Source organism: Phacochoerus africanus, chromosome 1 (genome assembly GCF_016906955.1).
Source record: "Phacochoerus africanus isolate WHEZ1 chromosome 1, ROS_Pafr_v1, whole genome shotgun sequence".
Lineage (NCBI taxonomy): Eukaryota > Metazoa > Chordata > Mammalia > Artiodactyla > Suidae > Phacochoerus > Phacochoerus africanus.
The window spans coordinates 217,457,632-217,482,849 of NC_062544.1; the positions used below are offsets into that span (position 1 = coordinate 217,457,632).

The 25,218-nt window shown below is 52.4% G+C and overlaps 1 protein-coding gene across 3 annotated transcripts in view; it reads left to right on the forward strand.

Annotated features, from left to right (window-relative positions):
* The window catches only part of ADCY5 (adenylate cyclase 5), a 162,745-nt gene that overhangs the window by 131,487 nt on the left and 6,040 nt on the right, over positions 1-25,218 (forward strand). Inside the window, exons 13-19 of one of the 3 annotated variants that reach the window (XM_047790647.1) lie at positions 9,346-9,462; positions 9,907-10,071; positions 13,175-13,350; positions 15,659-15,688; positions 16,709-16,841; positions 23,369-23,632; positions 24,647-24,851. In XM_047790647.1, coding sequence (XP_047646603.1) covers positions 9,346-9,462; positions 9,907-10,071; positions 13,175-13,350; positions 15,659-15,688; positions 16,709-16,841; positions 23,369-23,632; positions 24,647-24,851 — 1,090 coding nt within the window. The remainder of the gene's footprint in view (positions 1-9,345; positions 9,463-9,906; positions 10,072-13,174; positions 13,351-15,658; positions 15,689-16,708; positions 16,842-23,368; positions 23,633-24,646; positions 24,852-25,218) is intronic. The other 2 variants (XM_047790655.1, XM_047790662.1) reach the window with 2 other exon arrangements.

Genomic DNA, 25,218 nt, shown 5'->3' on the forward strand with positions numbered 1-25,218 from the left:
CCAAAGTCCCCTTCCTTGTACCACCCTCCAAATGGCGTCCTGCATTAGGCTGTTACCTGTTTAATCACCTAGTGGTTAAGATATTGATGGACTGATTGTCAGAACTGAAGGGACCTTGGAACCATCTGGTTGCTGCGGCCCTGCCCTGAGCAGGTGCAAAGTGGACGCCCAGAGAGGGGCAGGGTCAGCCAGGGTCACTTGGCAAGTTGAGCGGTGAGCTTCCCAGCATCATAAAGGTTAATCCTGGCCCCCTGCCTCTTCACCAGCTCCTTCTTCAAGGCTCTGACCTCCCTCTTTCCCTGTGTTCAGTCCCTCTTTCCCTCTGGTGTTGTCGTGGTCAAGCTCCCCAGCCTACTCTTCCCAATGGACAATTCCACTTTCTTCATCTCATGGCTATAAAAGCACACCGTATATTCACAAGAGCCAAAACATGGAAACAACCCGAGTGTCCACTAATAGATGAGTGAATAAACAAAAGTAGGGTATCCATACAATGGAATATTATTCTACCATTAAAAGGGCTGAGGTTGTGGGAGTTCCCGTCGTGGCGCAGTGGTTAATGAATCCAACTAGGAACCATGAGGTTGCAGGTTTGATCCCTGGCCTTGCTCCGTGGGTTAAGGGTCCAGTATTGCCGTGAGCTACAGTGTAGGTCAGAGACGTGGCTCGGATCCCGTGTTGCTGTGGCCGTGGAGTAGGTCAGTGGCTACAGCTCCGATTCGACCCCTAGCCTGGGAACCTCCACATGCTGCGGAATGGCCCAAGAAATGCCAAAAAGACAAAAAAAAAAAAAAAAGGACTTAGGTTGTGACACATGCTGCAACATAGATAAACCATGAAGACCTATGCTAAGTGAAAGAAGCCAGACACAAAAGGACATATAGTGCATGATCCCACTTACATGAAATATATAGAACAGACAAATCCATAGAGACAGAAGGTAGACTAGAGAGTACCAGGGAGGGACGGAGAGGAGAGTTGTTCATTGGTAAAGAGTTTCAGTTTGGAGTGATAGAAGGGCTTTGGAAATAGATAGCCATGATGGTTTCACAGCATCGTGCATATAATTCATGCCACTGAATTGTATGCTTAAAAATGGTTAAACTGCGGGCATGGGGTTAGCAGATGCAAACTCTTATATTTAGAATAGATGGGCAGTGAGATCCTACTGTATGGCACAGGGAATGGTGTCCAGTCTCTTAGGATATAAACTGATAGGGGATGATATGAGAAAAAGAAGTGTGTGTGTGTGTGTGTGTGTGTGGTGTAACTGGGTCACTTTCCTGTACAGCAGAAATTGGCATAATATGGTAAGTCAACTATACTTTAAAAAAGCAAAACAGGAGTTCCCATTGTGGTGCAGCAGAAACGAATCCTACTATGAACCATGAGGTTGAGGGTTCGATCCCTGGCCTCGTTCAGTGGGTTAAGGATCCGGCGTTGCTGTGAGCTGTGGTGTAGGAGCCAGACGCAGCTCAGATCTGGCATTGCTGAGGCTGTGGTATAGGCCAATTCGACCCCTAGCCTGGGAACCTCCATAGGCCTCAGGTGTAGCCCTAAAAAACAAAAATAAATAAATAAAAATAAAAAGACAAAACAAACAAACCAAAAGAAACAAACAAAATTGGTTAAACGGGCAAATTTTGTTATATTTATTTTACCACCATCAACCTAAAAAAAGCATATCATAACTAAAAGGGCTTCTTAAATGTTCTTTTGCTGAAATCCCCAAAAGAATCTTTTTTAGGTTATAAGATGAGGCAAAATCATTTTTTATTTGTTCATCTGAGACACTTAATTAGCCTACTCAAATCAGAATCAAAGCTATATGTTGTTGGAGTTCCCTTTGTGGCTCAGTGGTTACAAACCGGACTAGGATCCATGAGGATTCGGGTTCAATCCCTGGCCTCTCTCAGTGGGTTGGGCATCCGGTGTTGCCATGAGCTGTGGCTCAGATCCTGCGTTGCTGAGGCTGTGGCATAGGCCAGCGGCTGTAGCTCTGATTCAACCCCTAGCATGGGTACTTCCATGTGCTGCAGGTGCAGCCCTAAAAAGCAAAAAAAAAAAAAACCAAAGAAGAAAAACAAAACAAAAAACTATATGTTCTTTACAATTTTTAAACTGGAACCTAGATTTCTCTCTTTTCTGTTAGCTGCTTTGGTAAACCTGAGCTATCCTGATTTCATTTGGTTTGAGTTCTCTGATTTTAATGTGTACCTGATGGTGGGGGAGGAGGAGGCGCTGGGGTGGTGGGGTGGAGAGGAGAGGGCCACCTGACTGGCCATTTTCAGTTAGTTCTTTGGTCTAGTGAGTTTTTTTTTGCCACTGTTAGGGGTTATTTATAAAAGTCATTCCTGCCTCCTTGTGTTTATTGAATCTCTCTATTTTGTAATCAATGTCACATTCAATGTGATCAATGTCACAAGCTTGTTCCCAGTTCCTTCATCCAGCCCAGCGATTCTTCTGACTGCTCTGAGGAGGCCTCAGTGTCCTCAGAGGAGGCGAGTGGAAGGACCACCCAGCTCCCCGCCCCTCTCCACCCCTCCCCCACACCTTTCCACCAGGGAGCCTGCTTCTTCCATCTTGCAGATCTAGAGCTTCTGCATAGACTTTGTTTAGAAAAAAAGTGCTCCGTGACTTATCAAGCCTGAAACCTGCTGATCTGAGCCAAGATCAAATAGACGCTAATATCCATCTCGGAATGCTCACTGCATTCTTCTTGCACCGCCTCTCACATGCTGTCTTCTTAGCATTTATCCTCTTTCTGAAAATCAGACCCCAACCTGAGCGATTGCTTGTGGTATGAACGCCTCTTCCAGTTAATCATTCTTCTTTCTTCTTCATGCTGTGGATTGACTGCGCAGAAAGATGTAAAAGGATCAAGTCCCCCTTTGGGCATCTCTGTCGCAGGGCAGGCTGGCCCTCCTTCCCCGCCACTGCACCTGCAAGGTGGTTGTACCACCTTTTCTGGTATTGCCATGAAGCTGACTGCACTGGAACTCCAGTGTCAGTCCCTGTTTTCCCTGCAAAAAGGTCTGCTAGAACTCAGACATCTTTTATCTTATTTCCACAGTTTCTCAGAAGTCACGGCCAGTGGCTTTCCAATGAGGTCCAGCAGTTCCTGAGTCACCCCCGCCTGGTATAGGCTCCAAAGGTCCACAACCAGGCAGTTCTGTCTGACATGGCCTCTTTCTCTATTTCACTTATTTTGCCATTTCCCCAAAACAACTTGGACTTTCTTTCTCTTTTTTGGTTTGAGGGTTTTGACGTTGGTTTTTGGCCACACCCACGGCATGCAAAAGTTCCCAGGCCAAGGATCGAACCCAAGTCACTGCAGTGACAACATCAGATACTTAATCTGCTGAACCACATGGGAACTCCCTGGACTTCTTTTCTTAAACCACCCGTATTTTCATCTTCTTGAAGAGAGAAACATGAAGAAAGTATGGACCGAGTCAGTTGACATAGCCGTCTCAGCTGTCTGTCAGGGAGCAGTATCCTGGGTCCTTTCTGATGGAAGCTTTTCCTGAAATGTCCTGCTCACCAAGGGCTGTGATTATTTGTCCATCTTGGGCCTGCGTGGTCTCTTCCTGACACAGATTGTCCCAGGTCACACACACACCTAGATTTCTCGGTGAGGCGAATTGATGCCTTGGTCTTCATCTTGTCCCCAAGTCCTGGTCGTGCTTCTTGGAGCTTCAGCTGCCCTGAGGAGCCCCTCTATCTCTGGGATGCCTCATCTTAAAGATGGTCCCCTGAGCACGTCCTTCTGGTGACGCTGTCTTAGAGAGCAAGTCTGAGCACCTGCTCGTGCCACTCCTTCCTTCCCTTGCCACTGGAGCTGACCTGAGGCCCAGGGCTGCTTTCATTTGGGAAAGTCATGCTAATTCCCTCCTCGCCATTACACATGGTCCACAGACTCAGACAGTCTCAGACTGGAGGGGATCTGGACAGTGAGACAGCCCAGGCACCCACCTGAGGCTGGAACCCCTTTGCGATGGCCCTGCCAGGGTGGGCCAGCCCCTGCGGGCTTGCTTACCCCTCCTGGGGACAGCCCCTTCCCTCTTTGGGCTGCTGTGTTCCGTCAGTCTCCCTGTGGCTTCTGCCCCATCATCCCGCAAAGCAGCCCAGGCCCAGTCGTGACAGTGCTGGCACTTCACCGCCACCACCCATGTGGGTGGAAGCGAGTGGCTCCCTTCCGTCCCCACACTTGACGCCAGGCCCGCTACCCGTGTTGTGCTCATTAGCGCATTCTCACTCAGAAGGCCAGACTCTGCTTTTGCCTACAGTCTGGGAGTTGGGTACGACAGGTCCGGAAGGCCCGCTCAGCTGCAGAGCCGTGTGTGTGCTTAAATTTCCTTCATCTTCCAGGCTGTGGACTCCCTCTTGGTTTGCATCCCACTGACCCGCTGGACCTGATTGTCTGGGCTCCTGGGCAACTGGACCAGAGTTTCCTCAAGGCCCTTGTCTGCTCTGTGCTGTCACCACAAAGCCTCCTCTCGTCTCCCTGCAGCCTGACTGTCACTAGGTCCCACCTTGCCTGCTCTCCTTCCTTCCACGCCCCCCTGACTCCTGCCCACAGCTTCTAAAATGGGGTCTTACTCCACGACCACCACCTCTCACCTCTGGCCGGCCTCCATCCCATGAGGACTTCCCACAACTCACCTTTCAGATGCTCAGGGTGATACTTTGTCTACTTAAAGAGGATGTGGAGGAGGCAGATCTTAGGTTCCTCCCATGCCTTTTTTTTTTTTTTTTTTTGCCACACCTTTGGCATGTGGAAGTTCCTGGGCCAGGGATCAAACCCGAGCCACAGCAGCGACCCAAGCCCCTGCAGTGACAATGCCGGATCCTTAGCCCACTGTGGCTTTTAAGTCAGGGTATCTAGGGTCCAGAGCCCAGCCGTGCCACCTGGTGCGGCATTTCCCAAGCCTCTGAGGGAAATGGCTTTTATCACATCCACGTTGCAGATGAAGAAAATGAGGCTCTAGAGATGAGATAGCTTTCCCCAGGTCCTGGAGCCGGGAAGTGGTATAGTTGGGATTTCAACCCAGAAGGCTCTTGACCGCAGAGCCCACAACACTTCCCCCCGGGACACTGCCTTTTGTTCATATGTTTCATTGACCTCGAAATGCCAGGTGATGACAGCAGTAGTGTGGTACCTGGTTAGTGTCTTCCCACCTTATTCTGAAGTTTTCATATCTTTTTAAATCTTTTTCTGAAGTAGGAGCCACTGCTTCTTTTATTAGCTCCTTGTCAAAAGTCTGTTTTCTTAATTTTCTTTTCTTTCTTTTTTTTTTTTTTTTTTTTTTTTGCTGTTATACATCATCACCTTCTTCCATTCCTGCAATACCCTGCCCCCGCCCCCCATCACAGGCAGGGAACCAGGACCCTGGGAGGTCATTGATTTGCCTGGAGACTTTCAGTGAGGCCAGGATCAAAACTGCCCTTCCCACCCCAGTCACGGTTTATTAATTGTGTCCCCACACCCATTCTTCATGTTGAATTGATCTGAATTCATCAGATTGGGGGTGTACTGGGTTGGAAAATTGGTTCTTTTCCTGAGCTCTGAACAGGCAGGCACTGAGCAATTGGTTTGCACAGACACAGCCAGAAAAATGCCCCTCCAGGGTCTGCTTGCAGCTATAGAGCAACCCAGCAAGAAGATTGTACTCCAGGTGCAGAATTTTATCATCCACGCCAGGGTCAGTCAAGGTGAGATTTAGGGTCAACATACAGGTGAACTTTTTGTTACAGGAGATGAGATACTATATAAACCATTACCAGGGAAGGATGTCAAACCTTCTGGAGACCTCCGAAAAGCAGCAATTCCTGGGTTCCCACTGAGATTTTCAGTCAAGAGCAGATCTTTTGAAAAGATGACAAGGGAAATCGGTTTGTAGCAAGCCAGTGCATTGAGGTTGTTCTTCATTGGATGTTGGAGCTGTAGTCCAGGTTGCATTTTGTTTATTTACCTGCAGTTCTTCTCCTGGCCTCTGGGTGGCCCCAGTGGGACTCCTGGTCCCACATTCACCAGAAAGCCAGAGCCACTATACTGTTCCCCCCAGTCCCTTCTGTAAAGGCTTTAGCATCTACTCCTAACTTTTGTCTAAATCAGTCATTACACTGGTGATTGCAAAATGGTGAAAGAAGCCATTCAATTGATAGGGTGATCAGAACTGAAATGGCTTAGCAACATGGGAGGGGGGTGGTGAAATAGCAACATTTTAAGCAGACAAAGATTAGAGACCATTTGTCATACCGTATCAGAGTAAGATCCTCATGCCAGTGCCAAACATTTTCTGCAGCTGTGAAGCCAAAAATTCCTTTAATGGGAAATAAGGCCTTTTGGTCTTACTGGCACCATAGCTCTTTAAAATGCAAATATTAACTAAATTTTCTGTTGGATTTAGCAGCTTACAGAGCACTTTCAAATGCATATTTTCAGTGGGTCTTCATACCCACTGTGGGAGGTAGTTATTCCCTGTTTAGTGATAAAGAAAAATGAGTCTGAGCGCCCTTAATGCCCTCCCCTGGATCACACAGTAAGAGCCTGAGCAGGATTTTTTAAATGAGCGCTTCATTGAAAAATAATTCATGTACCATAAAATTTGTCTTTATAAAAGTCATGAAATTGTAATTCAGTCATTTTGAGTATATTCAGAAAGTTCTGAAACTATTACCACTACCTAATTCCAGAGCGTTATCATGATCCCCAAAAGAAACTCCATACCTATCAGCAGTCACTCCTTATTCTGTTTGCTATAGCTCCTGGCAACCGCAGATCTACTTCCTATCTCTAGGAATTTGCCTATTCTGGACATTTCACATAAAAACAGAATCATAAGGAGTTCCCGTCAAGGACAGCAGAAATGAATCCAACTAAAAACCATGAGCTTGCGGGTTCAATGCCTGGCCTCACTCAGTGGGTTAAGGATCCGGCATTGCTGTGAGCTGTGGTGTAGGTCGCAGATGTGGCTTGGATCTGTCGTGGCCGTGGCTGTGGCATAGGCCGGCAGCTGTAGGTCCGATTTGACCCCTAGTCTGGAAACGTCTGTGTGCTGCAGGTGTGGCCCTAAAAAGACAAAAGACAAAAAAAAAAAAAAAAGGAATCATTTGTGGCCTTTTGAGATTGGCTTCTTTCACTTACCATATTTCAAGGTCCGTTCACCTAACAGCACTCTGTTCTTTTTTATGGCCAAATTATTATTATTTGGCCATTACTATTATTATCCATTATTATTATCTGCCAGCCTAAGCCAGAGCCATAGCAGCACCAGATCCGAGCCACTTCTGTGACCTACACCACAGCTCACAGCAACACCAGATCCTTAACCCGCTGAGCAAGGCCAGGGATTGAACCGGCAACCTCATGGTTCCTAGTCAGATTTGTTTCCACTGTGCCACAATGGGAACTCCGGTTTCCTGTCTTTTTGATTTGCACTTCCCTGATGACTAATGATGTCAGATATCTTTGCCATGTGCTTATTGGACAGTTGTATAGATTCTTTGGGGAAATGTCTATTCAAATCATTCGCCCATTTTTAAATTGAGCTATTTGTCTTACTGTTGAGTTGTAAGAGTTCTTTGTTTATTCTAGTTACAAGATCTTTATTAGATATGTGTTTAGCAACAATTTTCTCTCCTTCTGTGAGTTGTCTTTTCACTTTCTTTTTTTTAATAATCATTTTTTAAAGTATGGCAAAATATGCATAATATGAAATTTTCCATTGTAATTATTTTTAGGTCTGCAGTTCAGTGGCATTAAAAACATTCATATTGTTGTGCAACCATCACCCCTGTCTATCTCCAGAACTTTTTTCTCTTCCCAAACTGAAACTTTATACCCATTAAACAATAACTTCCCATCCTGCCCTCACCCCCTGGCAACCACCATTCTGCTTGTAAGCAGAGTAAAACCAAACCTCAGATCCTTTGCAGTTCTTGACACTTAAGATAGTGCTCAGCCTTTGGTCTTAATAAGTTAGCTTGGAGCTTTTTCATGGGTGCAGGCAGAAGTCACGTGACTCCTGGCAGAAGTCAGCGACAAGAGACTCTATTGCTCTCAGCATGCAGAGCAAGCAGCAGAGGTATGAGCATATTTGTGTTGATTCCCTAAAGTCCCCTGTGGGAAGCCAGATGGGCCCACGTAGACCCCCTGCCTCTAGTGAGTTTGGGTCACAGCTGAGGAACACTGGACCAAGGACCTGGCACTTGCTAGCCTTAATCACTATAGCGCACAAGCCAGCCCTTGCCACACTGGGAAGGAGCAGTTACGCAGTGATCACACTTGTCCCCTTGCCTGTTTAGCTGTCTGTGTGACCAGCTGTAGAAACTCCCAGTATCAGAGGGTGGTTAAGCCTTGCAGTCTAGCATCCTCAGCCAGAATGTGTAGGTGTGCTCAGGGTCACACAGGAAAAGCCACCCCTAGAACCCAGGCCTCCATGCTCTGCTCCAGTGGCTTTTCCATCACCTTCCTCTGCCTCAGGGGTTTCCATAGGATACCTGCCATGCTTACAGCAGATCAGCCTCACCGGGAGGCATTCAGGTGGGTAGGATGGGGAAGCCCGAATCCACCACTTTGTCCCGCTAGGTTTGCCAGCTTCTTTTTCAGTCAGGGTTGCTTGGGAGATGAAGAAGACATGGTGGCCAAGGTCAATTGCATCAGGTTTGGTAGGCCAATCATTTAATTACCAACTGCAGTGGGCCTATGAGTGGACATATAGTTTGTCCAGCTGAAGGAAACAGAGGGAGGGTAGGTGAGGGAAAAGAGCATCCTGCTGAAAATGGCTCACTTAATTCACAGGTGCAGAGCCCCGCTCTCTGCTCCCACGCTGCTCCGCCCCCATCCACACATCCATCCCCTTCCTCCAGGCAGCAGGTTCCCTCCCAGTCCTCAGACCCACAGCTCCCTCCTAAGCCTTCTTGACCCTCCCTGGGAAAGTTCTGGGCCCCTCCATGACTCCTCCACTGCCACCTTCTGCCCCTCCCTGATTGTGGCTCCCAGTGGCCCAGCATTCCCACCGGTGGGTACCAGTGCTTTTTCCTCTGCTTCCCTGTGGGGGTGAAGGTAGCATCTTTCCTTTCGTCCTGTCTCTCTCACCTGTGAGCTCCCCAGGTGGTCCCATTCCCGGTCAGCTGCAGAACCTTGGCTATTGTTCCGGAAGCAGGGGTGCAATGCTGTGGAGATGGAGCCTTGCACACAGGGAGGTGGGTCAGGAAAGCCTCTGCTGAACTGCTGACCAGACAACGGGGGACGAGGGCTGGTTCCACCGAGCTCCTCTGGCATGTGTGGAGCCCCCACCGAATTGTTTCATCTCCCCTCCTCCCTCTGCCCTGAGACAGCTTTTCCCGGCCCCGCTGCAGACCCTCTCCAGGAAGATCGTGCGGTCCAAGATGAACAGCACCCTGGTAGGCGTGTTCGCCATCACCCTGGTGTTCCTGTCGGCTTTTGTGAACATGGTAGGAGGCCCCACCTCCCTGACGTCTCCCCAGCCCCTTGGCTAAAACCCAGGGGAGTCCTGTGCCCCACACGCACGGACCAGGGGGAGACTCCCCCCCCCACCCGCCGCCCCCGGGCCCGACGTTCTCCCTCCCCAGAAATTCTTCTTTGGGTCTTGCCTCCGGTCGGGGATCAGATTTAGCTTCTAAAGCCTCTCATGCAGACTCCAGTTCTCCCTCCCAAGGCTGAAGGAGCCATGAAGACCCAGGGAAGTTCACCCCAGGGAAGGTTTACGAGCCCCACCCTAGACAGTGTAGCTGGTTCCTCACCCTCTTCCAGGCGCCAATCCTGTCCTGGTCACTGTCGGGCTGCATCTGGGACAGCGTAGTGATGGACACCCTCTGCCCTGTGGAGATGGGCTGACCCGGCCTGGCCCCATGGGCTGACCCTCTCCTTCCCCCTAGTTCACGTGCAACTCCAAGGACCTATTTGGCTGCCTGGCTGAGGAGCACAACGTCAGCACCAGCCAGGTCAACGCGTGCCACGTGGTGGAGTCAGTCTTCAACTACAGCCTGGGTGATGAGCAGGGCTTCTGCGGCAGCCCCTGGCCCAACTGCAACTTCCCCGAGGTACTGGGCAGGGAGGGGCTGGATGCAGGCGGACACCCCCCGACACACACACCCTTCTTTGCCCTCGACTGTTCTGAATGAGTCTTGAGGGCTCTCAAGCTCACTGCCATCCCAGAGACCTTCTTCTCTCTGGTCTTTATCATGCCATATGCCAGATACCCGTGAGCGAGGCCAGCCTCCTCAGGATAACAGTGACGACACGAATAGCATAGCTGTTGTTTATGTGGTTCTTACATGTGTCAGACACTGCGTTAAGTGCTTCAGTATATTTACTCATTTAAGTCTCACAACAACCCTATGACACAGGGTTGGGTCAGAGAGCAGAGGGGAGCAAAGGGAACCTAAACTCAAACCAGTACTGCCACCAAGTTCACCCATTCAAAGCAAACAGTTCAGGAGTTCCCATCATAGTACAGCAGAAAGGAATCTGACTAGGAACCATGAGGTTGTGGGTTCAATCCCTGGCCTCACTCAGTGGGTTTAAGGATCTGGCGTTGCTGTAAGCTGTGGTGTAAGTTGCAGATACTTCTTGGATCTAATGTTGCTATGGCTGTGGTGTAGGCCGGCAGCTACAGTTATGATTAGACCCCTAGCCTGGGAACTTCCATATGCTGCAGGCGCGGCCCTAAAAAAAAGACAAAGTGAACAACTCAGGAGCATTTAGTATATTCACAAATGTGTGCGGCCATCATCATAATCTAATCTTAGACCTTTCCATCACCCCCCCAAAGAAATCATGTACCTACAGGTTATTGGGTTTAAGAAATAGTACCAAGAACCCTTAGAGTGCAGCCAGCATGCATTAGATGCCTGTGGCATGCCAGATGCTTCCTTGAAGAACAGTTTTCCAGGGAGCAGCAGGGCCAGGCTTCTGGCCCAGGGAATCCACTCCGGGCACTGAGTGATTTGCACACCGCAGCTCCCTAAGGGGGCTCACAAGAAACCTATAAGATGATGGCAGGTTTTGCTCTTTTCTGGGGAGAGGGCACATGCTTTCATCCAACCCCAAAGCACCAATGAGTCACAACAAGGGTCCAGAACAGCAGTGAGGGCCCTGTGGGCAGTGACAGCGCCAGCCTCCCTCCCGAGCCCCAGGGAAGGGGCCTGATCCGACACTTCTCCTCCACCTGGCCCTGGACCCTGGCTGGGCACTCCCTGGGCCCCGGGCAGCCACACTCCAGCAGCAGCCCCAGCAGGTACGGCAGGCACCTGCCCTCTGCTGCCACCTCTGTTTCCTCTCCCATGTGGCCGAGAGCCCACAGGAGCTGCTGCCTACGGGCTGTTTGCTGAGAAGAAGAGGCTGGTTTGTTCCATGAGGCTGTCCCATGGGAGAGTGAAGGAGTAACGCAGTGGTGGCTGGGCCTGTTCAGGTCCCTCGTTGGCAATGGATGGTTGGGCCCAGTTCGACCAGTTTCAGGCTGCAGATCCCAGGCCCTGCCAGCTCCAGACCTCACGGGCCGACCCCACCCCACAAGTGTTGTACTGATTCAGCAGCTTCTCACAGTCCTCGAGGGGGGCCTCAGTATTAAGCTTTGGCCTCCTGGATGTCTGGGCTCAGGGTCTGAACGGGAATCCAGGCTGGCTCTGAGTCCCCTTCCCCATCCCCCAAGGATGGGATTATTATCCTTGGGGCTGATGGAGCTGCTGTGTCCTCCCTACTCCTGCCTCTGCCTGCTTCCTGCTGGTGAGCCGAGGGTGGTCTCCCCTGTTTCCAATTATCCGGGGCCTCTGCAGGCCCTCTTTGGGTTCCTAAAGGCCTAGGGAGGCAGAAGGTCCAACCTAGGGGCTGCCCCCACTGCCAGCCACAAATACTTGGCCTCCAGCCCAGGGCAGAGGGAGAGAACAATGAGTCGCAATGCCTGACACAGAAACAATGGTGCTAAGTTTAAAAGAAAGAACAAAGTAAGAGATGCTGATGTGGGGAGTTCTTGTTGTGGTGCAGTGGAAACAAACCCAACTAGGAACCATGAGGTTGTAGGTTTGATCCCTGGCCTTGTTCTGTGGGTTAAGGATGTGGCGTTGCCGTGAGCTGTGCTATAGTTCGGATTTGGCGTTGTTGTGGCTGTGGCCTAAGCCAGTGGTTACAGCTCTGATTTGACCCCTAGCCTGGCAACCTCCATATGCTGCAGGTGCAGCCCTAAAAAGCAAAAAAAAAAAAAAAAAAAAAAAAGAATAGATGCTGGTGTGTCTGGGATTAGCATCAGGGGATAACAGAGCAGAAGGGAACTCTGAGGTCACCTGGTTTGGCCCCTTGTTTATCAGAGAAAGACGCTGAGGCTCTGAGACCAGAAGGGATCTCCCCAAAGCACAGGGAGGGCCGCAATCCCTCATCTGAAACCTTCCAAGTCAGAGAGGTTTTGGACTTTGGAATTTTCCAGCTTTTTAAAATGTTACCTCAAATTAAAAAAAATTAAAAAAAAAATTAAATGTTACCTCACACTCCAGTGGAGTCTGGGAAGCACTTGATAATGAAATGCAGAAATATTTCTGCTGCAAAATGTATACCTAGTCTTCAGGAAGCAGGATACAGGTGATAATTCACATCACATGAGTAGGTCAGTTTTGCCACCAAATAAAGGTCAGTTCAGATGTTGCCACCATGTCAGTTATGAAAACACTTTCAATTTTCAGTTCTTTGGATTTAAAGGTGCAGATCAGGGGCTGGGGCCTGAGCTCCCACAGTTATGGAAGGCACCAGGCACTGTGTCAGGGGGATTCAGGTTGTGTAATTGTCACAGTAAGCCCATGAGAGAGGAGGCTTTGCATGTGCAGAAACTGAAGCTTAGAGAGGTTGAATGAATGGCCTAAATCATACAAACAGTCCCTGATGAATCAGGGCTGAAACTCAAGTCTGCCTGAGCCTGGAGCCCCGCTCTAACCATTGGGCCATACTGCTGGCACTGGCCACTCAGCCTGGAGCCCCATCTCCTGGTTCCTACCCAGGGCCCTTCACAGCACAGCGCAATGTTACATGAGGGAAGCATCCCTAGACCTGCATCAGTTCAGGCTGGAGGCGGCAGGGGGCCTGGGGTGGGCGGGGCCCGGGGCGGGGCTGCGGGAGGGCGGGGCCTGGGGCGCTGAAGCAACTGCCCTCTCTCCGCAGTACTTCACTTACAGCGTGCTGCTCTGCCTGCTGGCCTGCTCCGTGTTCCTGCAGATCAGCTGCATCGGGAAGCTGGTGCTCATGCTGGCCATTGAGCTCATCTATGTGCTCATCGTCGAGGTGCCCGGTGTCACGCTCTTTGACAATGCTGACTTGCTGGTCACCGCCAACGCCATGTAGGTGGCACACACCTCGCTCCTTGCACGGGGTCGGGGGGCATTGCAGAGAGGCAGGAAGAGTGGGAGGCTGGGGTCCTGCGCCGCTAGGGGCTTGCCAGGGGAGGGCGCTGTTGCTCCCAGCTCTGAGCACCTGGGCAAATCAGTACAATGTCTAATTTCCCTCCCTCCCTTCCTCAGTGGTGGGAGTGACCTCAGGGCTACTAAAGCCCCTGTCCTTCTGTATCCAGTTTCCTACTCCATCCTGACCTCAGGCCTCAGCGAATTATTCCTCATCTGTCCAAGGCTACGTCTGATGAGCTATTTTTGCCTAACCACCCTTGTGCCTTAGGCCTAGAGGGGTCACAGTCAAACAGAGCTGGAAAGCAAGGTGTATGGGAGCAGAGGAACAGCCTTTGTTGTTCATGGGCTCTGGTACCGTTTTGAGCCAGGCACTTGGACACACATTATCCCTTTCATCCTCATAGCAATTTAGCAAAGTAAGCAGGGCCACCATGGATGGTTGAGTAGTTTGTGCACTGCTCAAAGGCTCCTGGCTATGACGGTGAGCAGTTAAGTCCCACAGCCAGGAGGTGGCATGGGGATTGTGCCCCAGGCTATCAGGCTGGCAGTCAGCCTGGTCTTATAATTACAGATGTTAGATTCCCGAGGGAGGTGGCTCCTTGAAGGGAAACAGCTCTGGTTTGGGGTTCAGTTGAGTTTGAATCTCAGCCTCAGACACATTTGGCTATTTTTCCTGAACCTCATTATTTTTTTCCCAACACAATGGAAATAATAATACTCATTGTAGTAAAGTGTATATCGAGTGCCTAGTTCCCTTTTCTTCCCATTCCCACCCCCCACCACATGCACACACACACCAAGAAGTGCAAAACATGTGAGTGACAGGCCTGTGCCCTGAAAAAACGCGACAAACAGTGCTTTCTCTGAGTTGGATGAAAAGATCCATTCATCCATCTATTGATTCATTCCAAAATACTTCTCGAGGGCCCACCCCGTTCCAGGCACTGAACTCCGCAGTGGAGGTATAGTCATGGATAAAACAGGCAAGAACCAGAAATGGTCTTTGTGTGTGGAGAGTGTCACCTGAGCAAATGAAGATGTAGTGAAGGATCTAAGTCAGAGGCAAGGAAGGACTTCTCGGCAGCCGTGCGAGCTGTGGGCAGATGACAGAGAGACTCTGTAGCATCGGGAGTGGGGCATCCTGCAGCCCTGGAGGGACAGGAGAGGGAAGAGGTCAGCTCTTCTGCGGATCAGGGTGGGACAGGGAGCTTTGCCTCCTCCTTCCTGCCCACCCCACCCTTCCCCACAGCCCCTCCACTCCTGCTGAAGAAGCAGCAGAGAATAGAGGTCTTTACTGGCTTGGGAGACCCTGGCGTGGCTCTAAGGCAGCGCTGTCCGCTAGACAAATCATGCAAGGCACACCTGTCATTTAAAATTTCCTAGAAGCTCTGAAGTTCCCTTGGTGGCTCAGAGGTTAACAAACCCCACTAGGATCCATGAGGATGCGGCCTTGCTCAGTGGGTTACGGAGCCGGTGTTGCCATGAGCTATGGCATAGGTCACAGACACAGCTTGGATCCTGAGTTGCTGTGGCTGTAGTGTAACCCGGTAGCTGTAGCTCTGATGTGAGCCCTATCCTGGGAACCTCCATATGCCACCCAAAAAAAAAGCAAATAAAATTTGCCAGAAGCTCTATTAAAAAGGCAAAGCATGCAACTAATTTTAATATTTGTATTTAACCAATAAATTCAACATATTATTTTCATAGGTAGTCAGTTTTAAACTATTAATGAAATATTTGACATTTTTTCCATACTAATTCTTCACTAGTATGTCTAGTTGATACTTATAGGACACTCTCACCTGTACTACCCACATTTTAAGCTCCGTGGCCACACAGGACTGGTAGTTACCATACTGGACAGTGCAGGTATAGTGTTTCTCCCACCGGGGTGGCATCGACTGACTGGGGTGGGAGAGGGGACAGGCTTCTGCCCAGGTGGGTATGCTGGGGGACCCCAGGGTCCCAGGTAAGGGCTAAGTGATTTGGGGTCATGGTGACTAGATGCTATCTGGGGTTGGGTCCTGCAAGCCTCCCGTCCTGAAAGTGCCCTTGGATGGAGAAGAGGGGATGCCGGGGCAGGGGGCGAAGGAGCAACAGTCGTGGGGGGCAGAGTATTAGGTGTGGGAAGCAGAGCTGGGCAGGGGGCATGGTGGGGGTGGGCAGCAGAGCAGGTGGCGGTGAGGGCAGAGGCTGCCAATGCAGAGAGCGGCCCTGAACAGCTTTCCCCAACTCCTGTTCACAGAGACTTCAACAACAACGGGACCTCCCAGTGGTGAGTGGAAGCTCCTTCGCCAAGTTCTCTGAAAGGGGCCCTGCCTGCCTTTGGCACTGAGCAGCCACAGGCCACCAGCCCGGCAGAGAAGGCAGGGGTGCCCAGGTGGGAGGGGGCCTTGGTGGCAAGGCGGGCGGTAAAGGAGGACACCCTCCCCTCCCTGGCTACCAAGGGGGCCTCACTAGATTGACGCCCTTCGTCTGTGATCCTACCACCTCCAGAGGATCTCCAGACATGGTGGCCAGGGTCCTCAGAACCCTCATGTCATTCCATAGCTTGTCTTAGAGCATTTAGCTTCAAGCTCCTCCCCAGGGGCAGGTATGAGGCTCCAGGCACAGGAGGACAGGTACCCCTCTGCCCCCGAAAGGTGGAGCAGAGGCAAGGCCTGCAGGGTGAGAGTTAGGCCTGGCCTTGGGGCTGTAGTTGGGCAGGGAGTCTATGCAGCCTTCTTTACGGGGACAGGAGCAGAGTTTGGGACTGTTGCTTTTATTAAGGGTATGAGCAATATCAACAGAAATATGAAAATAACAGCTACCAGTTTTGGCGTTTGTCAGATACTGTACAAGGAGTCTGCCCACGGTATCTCTAATGCTTACCACAATCTGGAAATGTGGCTATTGTTATCCCATTTTGAAGATTAGGTAACTAAGGTTCAGAGACTTGCCCAGAGTTGCCCAGGCAGTATGGCCTGCCTGGCTGCCTTATAACAACCCCTGTCTTGTCAACTGAGAAAGACCTGGAAGTCCACGCTTTCTTTTACAAGGGCCTCGTTTGTCCCCTGTTGTGACCAGAGGGAGGCTCCCCAGGGATGGGGGCGAATAAGCCGTCGGGAGAAAAATAATAGCTGCTGAGCTGCAGGGTGAGCAGAGGCTGCCCGCCAAGGAGCCTACCTGGAGGGGGTACAGCTCAGGCACAGTCAGAGTAGGAGAAGGGGAAGCTGGAGTGGGAGGGAGAACAAAACACCTGAGGGGGCCTCAGAGCCTGGCATAACGTGCCGGGGTGTCCACCTCCTGCCTGCAGCCCTGAGCACCCGACCAAGGTGGCACTGAAGGTTGCAACGCCCATCATCATCTCAGTCTTTGTGCTGGCCCTGTACCTGCATGCCCAGCAGGTGGAGTCCACCGCCCGCCTGGACTTCCTCTGGAAACTGCAGGTGGGTGGCCCGGGGCTGGGGCGGGGACAGGGGAGACGCGTAGTGACTGAGCAGCTCCCCATCTGGGCTGTGCTGGACCTCTGTTCTGCACTGACGCTGTGTCCTGCTCAGGCCTCATCCCCCTGACTGGTGCCCCATGTGTGTCTCAGCACGTCTGCTCCCCACTCTCTAGGGCCAAGAGGGCAAACCCAGGGCGGCTCCAGACAGATCCATCCTCCGCAGTGCTGGGACTCGGATGGCCCCCAAGGATGTGCTCTTAAGTCACAGAGCGTGTACATCCAGATGCTGGGAGAGGGGAGGCACAGCAGACCCGGTTTGTGGTGGGGACAAGATGGGGTCAGGAGGGCGGGGGGAGACAAGAGTGGCAGAGGAGAGGAGGGAAGTAGGAGCACGTGGTCCTGGGGTTCTAGAGGCCTTAGTGCAGGAGCTGGCACCAGAGACTTCTGAACAGGGCTCGATGTGACCGGAACTGGGCTTGAAGACTCCTCCTGGGGAAAATGGATGGGAGGGGCATCAAAGCGTCTTGACAAAAAGTCCAGCCAGGTGGCCCAGGCAGTGGGTACTGGGTGCCCAAATGGGGCTGAAATCCAGCCCACACCCTGCTCTCCAGGTTCCCTGCCCTGAGCCCTGATTGTGTCCACCTGGAGAAGGAGCTGCTGCTGGGCCCCACACGGGGTGCTCCAGGTGCTAGTGGCGCCACTGTGACCCCTTAGGACCTGCAGGACCACCTCAGGGTGCAAGAGAGGGAGCCCAAGGGCACCCGCCGTGAGAAAGCCCTGTCTTAAATGGGAGTTGGAGTGGGGCTCAGACTGGAATTCCAGCCCAGCCCCTTGGGGGGTGTAGCTTATCCCAGCCTTGCCTCCCTTGGCCTGGCCCCTGTGTGCAGACTGCTTCTCTAGCTCATCTGCCGCTTGCTCAGGCCTCCTCCACCCTCAGCTTCTTCGTAACATTGAGATTAAAGTCTTCAGGCTGAGGCAGGAGGCCCTGGATTTTCATTGGATGCTAACTGAAGATGCGGGCATCTGGCTGCCCCTGCTGTTGGGTGTTTGGCATGAGGTCTGGCTGAGGCACCCGCTGAAGCCTGTGGTGGGGATGCCCTGAGGTTGGGGTAGCATATTTTCCACGTGGAGTACCCCTCCTAAGCCCTAGCTACAGAGGGGCCTCAGGGGAGCCAGAGTGAGGCTGCACCTTCTTAGAGCCTCCTCCTGGCTTGCCCACACCCCTCCCCTTGGAGAAGCTCCCAGGAGGCCCCAGCTCTCTCCTGGGGGCTGACCAGGCTCCATGGGGCCAGGGACCAGTGTCCCTCCATGCCTCTGCTCACAGCCCCACCTCCCCCGTGAGCCTCCGAGAAGCCCCTTTCAGGATGGTTGCTGTCCTGTAACTCAGTTGTGTTGTGAAGACCCAGAGACCGGTGGAAGGCAGGGAAGTGAGCCCGTCACTCCGCCTCTTTGTGGCCGCAGCCCCTTCACCCCCACCTCGTGGCCTTGTCCAGCTCCCGAGTGCACAGAGTCAAACTGAGGCTGCCTGCCAGGCAGAGCAGCACAGCCTGGAGCTTCCCTACAGGCAACAGCAGCTTCCCCGCAGCCCCGGAAGACATGGATGCGCCACCAGGCGGGCACCTGTCTCTCCCAGCTCCCAGCCTCGGTGAACCTCCCAGGCCAGAAACAGCCAGGGCTGTGGGGTCTCTGCTGCAGGAAGGGGTGCACTGAGGATGAGGACAAGACCTTCTCCAGATCCCTTGGTTCGAGCCCTTGACGCGACTCGCAAAGCATTCCCGTTGCTTCCCCCAGCCTGGACACCCGAGGCCACATGGGGAGGTTTGGACCCAGTTGTCACTGTCAGTCACCCCCCGCGGCGTCTTCAGCCCCAAGAAGCACTTGTCTCATTCATGTGTCTCTCCACATGTGGCTGCGGAAACAAGCTATTTTCATTCCTTTATCTTTCTTCCCTGACTTCCTACCTCACACCCACGTACCCCACCCCGCTTTGTGTCTTATTTTATGGGAGGACATTTTTAAAAGATAATTTTAAACTTCCAGAAAAGTTAAAGAACAGTGTTAGGGGCTCCAGCAGTCCCTTCACCAGATTCCCCAACCGCATTTCTGCATTTGCCCAATCCCCCTCCCCTCTCTTTTCTAACGGGATGCCCCATCACCCCCTAAATTCTCCAGCGTCTACCCCCCAAAAGCACGGACACTCTCAGCATTAGCCCCGTGCACACTCCCAGTCAGGGGTCAGTTCCATCTACCCACAGAGCCTCTTCTTGGCTTGTCAGCTGTCCCAGTTCTGGCCCAGGATCACGTCCAGGTACCATGTGCATTTAGTTGTTAGGTCTCCTCACTTTGCCTCTTGGTCTTTACTGTCTTAAGGAGGGTCTAGGACCCTCCATCTAGGGTCCTTCATGTTTCCCATGTCCAGACCCAGGCCACACCTTCTTGGAGTCTCCCTGTGGAAATGACCCTGTGTCCTTCTCAGAACATCACTCTGGGAACTCCTCTGTGTTGGCCTGTCCCACCCCTGGTGATGGTCACCTGGACCTGCTCAAGTGGGTGTCTGCCAGATTTCATCACTGTTGGGTCCCTATCTTCCCTTCTGCACCCAGGTAGCATGTTGTGCAAAGATACTCTGATGTTTCACCAGTATTCTGATCCTCAGCAGACCCCACCCACCCGCTCAGCATCCATTGCTGCCTCCTGCCTGCCAGGTACGGGTGACCTATGTCTGTATTCCTCCTGCATTTGTTAACCGGTGTTCTCTAGGAAGCCAGAGCTCTCCTCTCCCTCTTACCTGTGTATTCATTTATCTACATCAATAGAGATTCTTATTGAATGCAGCGGGGTTCACTCTGCTCCCCTTATGATTTAATTGTCCTGGCCTTGGTCAGTGTAAGTATTCAGGTTGGCGTCTGTGTTCTTTGAAAAGTCTCCACCATTCTTTTTTCTTTTCTTTTCCTTTCCTTTCCTTTCCCTTCCCTTCCCTTCCCTTCCCTTCCTTTCCTTTCCCTTTCTTTCTTCCTTTCTTCCTTTCTTCCTTTCTTCTTTCTTCTTTCTTTCTTCTTCTTTCTTCTCTTTCTTTCTTTCTCTTCTTTCTTTCTTTCTTTCTTTCTTTTTTTCTTTCTTTCTTTTTCTTTCTTCCTTCCTTCCTTCCTTCCTTCCTTCCTTCCTTCCTTCCTTTCTTTGTCTTCTGTCTTTTACTTTTTAGGGCCGCACCTGTGGCGTACGGACGTTCCCAGGCTAGGGGTCGAATTGGAGCTGTAGCTGCCGGCCTGCACCACAGCCATAGGAACACGGGATCTGAGCCGCGTCTGTGACCTACACCACAGTTTACGGCAACACTGGATCCTTAACCCGCAGAACAAGTCCAGGGATCGAACCCAAGTCCTCATAGATACTAGCCGGGTTCATTAACCACTGAGCCACGACAGGCACCCCAAAGTCTCTACCATTCTTTGAACATTTTCTTACTTTCTGGCTCAAGAAGATGTCTAGGGCTCATCATGTACTTTCCCTTCAAAGCACCTCAATTCCTTTTAGTGACGAGTGGTATTTAGAAACCCAGATCAGGGCACTCAGGGTGCTCACGGTTCTAGGCCCTCTCTGTGGACAAAGCTAGGAAGTGATGTACGTGTATATGAACATAGAAGAAAAAAAAAAAGACACACGTACACACATACGTATGCATGGATACTACTCCAATACCTGTCTATTCATATTTAAAACCCTGAGCTTATACTAGCACCCCCATTTCCAGTGAAACCCCTCAGGCTTCTTTCTAGCCTTCCCCCTGCCATGCATGCAGATACCATCACTGGTGGTGAGAACCTGCCCTTCCATTCTTTTCATGTATTTACTCATTTTCTTGATGGAACCAACCTCCTAACCACCCCCATCCCTCTCTCTGCCCCAGCGTGCCCTCTCCCCTCTTCATTGCCCTGCTTCCTTGCACACTGGGCACACCACATGTGGCCCCCCTTCCTCTGATCACCTCCTTCCTCAGGCACCAAGGGCTCTGCAGAGGGGAGGAAGGAAAGGAGGAGGGAGAGAGGGAAGATCGGAAGGGAAGTGACTGACCAATCCCCTTTATGAAAATAAGAAGGCTGTGCACATGTGTGTGAGTATGAGGGTGAGCATGTCTCTATCTGCCAGGCATGGCAGCCTCTCTCCATGGAAGCCCTCTGACAGTCTCATGATTCCTCCACATCCCTCCATCTTCTGTCATGCTCCAGGGCTTTGGGGGACAAATGATCACCTGAACGCAGGTCTTAGGATGGGTGGGTGATGGTTGCTGCCCTGCCCCCAGTCACCCGAGCAGCCCAGCTTGCTATTTATTGGATCTGTGGTCTCGTTGGCCAGGTGTGGTGCTGACAGGGGGTGGGGAAGCCTGAAGCACCTGAACGAGGAATTTTCCTGCAGGGCCCCTCCAGTGGGCCTCAGTTCTTGGGGGAGCCCATTCTTGTCCCCACCCCGCACAGTGTTGACCTTGTTAGGACTAGCACGCAGCTGTGGACCCCTGAGCCTTGCTGCCTGGGCAGAGTGTAACCCTAGAAGCAGCGAGCTGTGAGGGTAGCTGCCCCACACATCTTGGACAGAGTTCCCCAGATGTGGCCTGTGCACCTGTCCAGGGCCCTGGGACGCTTGGCTTCTGTTTCCAGCAGCAGCTATGTTCCTGGCATCCCCACCTCCAGCCTCCACTGGCACCCTACCTGACACCTTGGTCAGATGCCTTCTGGGAAGGCTCGTGGCACATTTCTGTCACCTGTGGGCTGATCAGAGGGCTCCTGGGTCCCCAGGCATGTGGTCTCTGTGGGCAGAAAGAGCAGGGCTTGGGGGTAGCCTGAAAACGCACCAGCTGGGGCTCCTCCATGGGACAGCAGGTGACAAGTACAGGGATTCTCACCCCAGCCTTCTCCCTCTGGCACCCCTGTTCCAGACAGGAGCAGATGGCCCTTATCCATGGGGAAGAGGGTGATCAGAGTGTCCCACCTCCCAGGAGCAGAGGTCACATGGCAGGAAGACAGAACATGCCCTCTGTACCCCCACACTCCCCACACCTGAGGGTCCAGGAGCTTCCTTGGGTGTGACCCACCCCCACCCCATCCTCGTGGCCACATTTCTGATGGCTCCAAAAGTGAGGTGGGTCCTCTCCCCTGAGGAGAAGACTCAGCCTCTGTGCCTTGGGGTCCCTGAACTTTCTCCTTTCTTGCTGGACGGAATCTTGTAGCCTTGGTAGCTGTGCCAGCTCCTTCCCCACAGGAGAGCCAAAGCCGAGAAACACTCCTGACCCTTCTGGAGGTTCTCATTGCAGCAAATAGAAAGGCCTCCATGTTTAGTCTGGGAAAGTCCAGGGCTGGCCAGCTCTTTAGACAGCCCTGCTCATGATCCTTCACCTGCCTGCCTGCCCTTCCGACACAGTCACCCCAGTGCAAGGGGCCATTTGGTTTGCCTTTGAGAGGAACGAGCCACCAAATTCCACTCTGTACCCCTGTGTTCCTTGAACACTCCGGTGAGCTGGTCCCTTGCCTGCTGTGGTGCAAGACGACCTCTGTGCTGAACTCTGGGTTGCTGGTGGCCTCTGACCCAAGGGCTGAGCACTGCCCCTTTAACCTGGAGGGTGAGCTTGTCCCAGACCCAAGACCCAAGTTGGGAAAGAACCAAAGTCAACGGTGGTGTCTCTGTCCTGCCCAGGTGGCACCTTGGAGCACCTGCGCTGTCTGGCCCTGGGGCGAGTCAGCTCTCAGGGAACCGGGAGACCAGGCAGCGCTTCAAGGAGCTTTCCCTGTGGTCTGTCTGCTAAAGTGATTCTTACCAGACCACCTTTCAGATTGCATTTCATGATAGGAAAGGAAAATAGAAAGTCGAGGAGTGCTTGGGTAGCTGGAGGGCATTTGGGTGGGGCTTTGGACCCCTCTGTGTTCTTCTCCTGCCTCCTCTTTGTCTGGGGCAGACAGGATCCTTCCCGCCTCTCCTCCAGGACCTGTTTCCACTCAACAGGAACAACACTGTCACAGGTGTCACCTTCCCAGAGGCAGGTGGGGAGAGGTGGCTACTTACAGATCTCTCTCTTCCGAGGGTCAAAGTAATAGATGCTCTTTGTAGAAAACCTGGAAACAGAGATGATGTCGAGGATGCACAGCTGGTGCTTGCTGAAACCCTGGGCCCCGTTGGCACGTGCATGGGTTTCTCTGCCTTTTTCTTTCTCTCTCTCTCTCTTTTTTTTTAATCTTTTTGCCTCTTCTAGGGCTGCATGTGCAGCACGTGCAGGTTCCCAGGCTAGGGGTCAAATCAGAGCTGTAGCCACTGGCCTACGCCAGAGCCACAGCAACGCAGGATCCGAGCTATGTCTGCGACCTACACCACAGCTCACAGCAACGCCGGATCCTTAACCCACTGAGCAAGGCCAGGGATTGAACCCACCACCCCATGGTTCCTAGTCGGATTCATTAACCACTGTGCCATGACAGGAACTCTTCTGCCTTTTTCTAAGCGGCGCACCACCTGCTCTCCCTCTGACCGGGTCATCTGTTCTAGGCCACCGAGGAGAAGGAGGAGATGGAGGAGCTGCAAGCCTACAACCGGCGGCTGCTACATAACATCCTGCCCAAGGATGTGGCTGCGCACTTCCTGGCCCGCGAGCGTCGCAACGACGAGCTCTACTACCAGTCGTGTGAGTGCGTGGCCGTCATGTTCGCCTCCATCGCCAACTTCTCTGAGTTCTACGTGGAGCTGGAGGCCAACAACGAGGGCGTTGAGTGTCTGCGGCTGCTCAACGAGATCATTGCCGACTTTGACGAGGTGTGTGGCCGGGCCCTCACCCCCCTTCACATCACCAGATGGCAGGCACCCTGAGCCTGTCCCGGGCACTGTCCCAGGCATCTGCATACATTTCCTCCCCATCAACATGTTCCAATGGGGAAACCGAGGCCCACAGACATTAAGTGTCTCGCTTGGGGTCACTGCCTGTGAGCAGCAGAGCCAAATCCAGGCCCGGCTATTTGAACTTGAAGTCTGTACACCTTGTCTGCCCCATCGAGGACACACCCACTGACTCGCCAGCCGCTCCCCATCAACTGCTGGCCCTCTCCTGCCTTCTAGGGCTGGCCAGGGTCTCAGCCTTGGAGAGAGTTCAAGGGAGGAGGAATCTCCAGGCTAAGGGAAGAGGCAGGACTAAAATGCAAAACAGAGACAGAAGCAAAGATATTTTCTTTGTTTGCTCCCTTGTTGAGCACCTAGTATGTGCCAGGCCGTGGGGACACTTGGCCCAATAGGACAGTCTCTGGTCCTGGGAGCTCACCATGTAGTGAGTGTGGGAGGGGCAACCCCAGCAGGAAGACAGGGCTGGGGCACGGAGCGCAGGGAGCATAGTGGTGATGGAGCTGGAACCAGGCGGTGTCAGCAGCAGCCCTGAGACCCCTGGGCAGTGGGGTAACTGGAGTTGGCTGACATGGGTGTGGACAGGCTTCCTGCAGGCCCTGGAAAGAAGAGAAGCGTGCCTGCTGGGCACAATGAGGAGGTGTCCCTGGGAGAGAGGGGACGTGAGCCAGCGAAGGGGAAAGAGGTGACTAGTGACCTGGCCCTAGAGGCTCTTGTGTGGGGTTGGGCTTGTGGCCCACAGCCACTAGACAGCCAGCGAATGAGTGTGGGGAGACCTGACTGTTGGGGAACATCGGGGCTTTGCACTGAGCAGGTCCTGGAGACGGGCCCCTCTGTGTGAATGGGGGAAACACGAGGGCCCGTGCTGCTGCACTTGCCTGTGGGTCTTGGTGCCCCAACTTGGGGGTGACACAGCTTTGGCCTCCTTCTGTCCAGATCATCAGCGAGGATCGGTTCAGGCAGCTGGAAAAGATCAAGACCATCGGCAGCACCTACATGGCTGCCTCAGGCCTCAACGACTCCACCTACGACAAGGTGGGCAAGACTCACATCAAAGCCTTGGCCGACTTTGCCATGAAGCTGATGGACCAAATGAAATACATCAATGAACATTCCTTCAACAACTTCCAGATGAAGATCGGTGAGCTGGGCCCGGAGCGCTGAGGGCTTGCAGAGGCTCCCTGCCACCACCCCCCTTCCTGTCTCCATAACTGGGTCCAAGCAGAGGCCGGCATTATAGTCATTCCTGCTCTAGGGGTGGGGGTGGGCGCCGATCACACAGCAGAGTTCTCCTAGGGCCAGTGTTGGTGTGCAGGGGACATGGACAAGACACCATCTCTCGGAGTTCCTGCCTCCCCCACTCACTGCACCTGCCAGAAAGGCTTTGTGGGGGATGCTGTGTGCCAAGGGCTGCCTCACTGGCAGATGAGGCATTTATTCCAGTCCCATTTATTTCAAGTGGTACTGCCTTGATGGCCATGTTTTATTTACAAGCACAAGTTCTACTT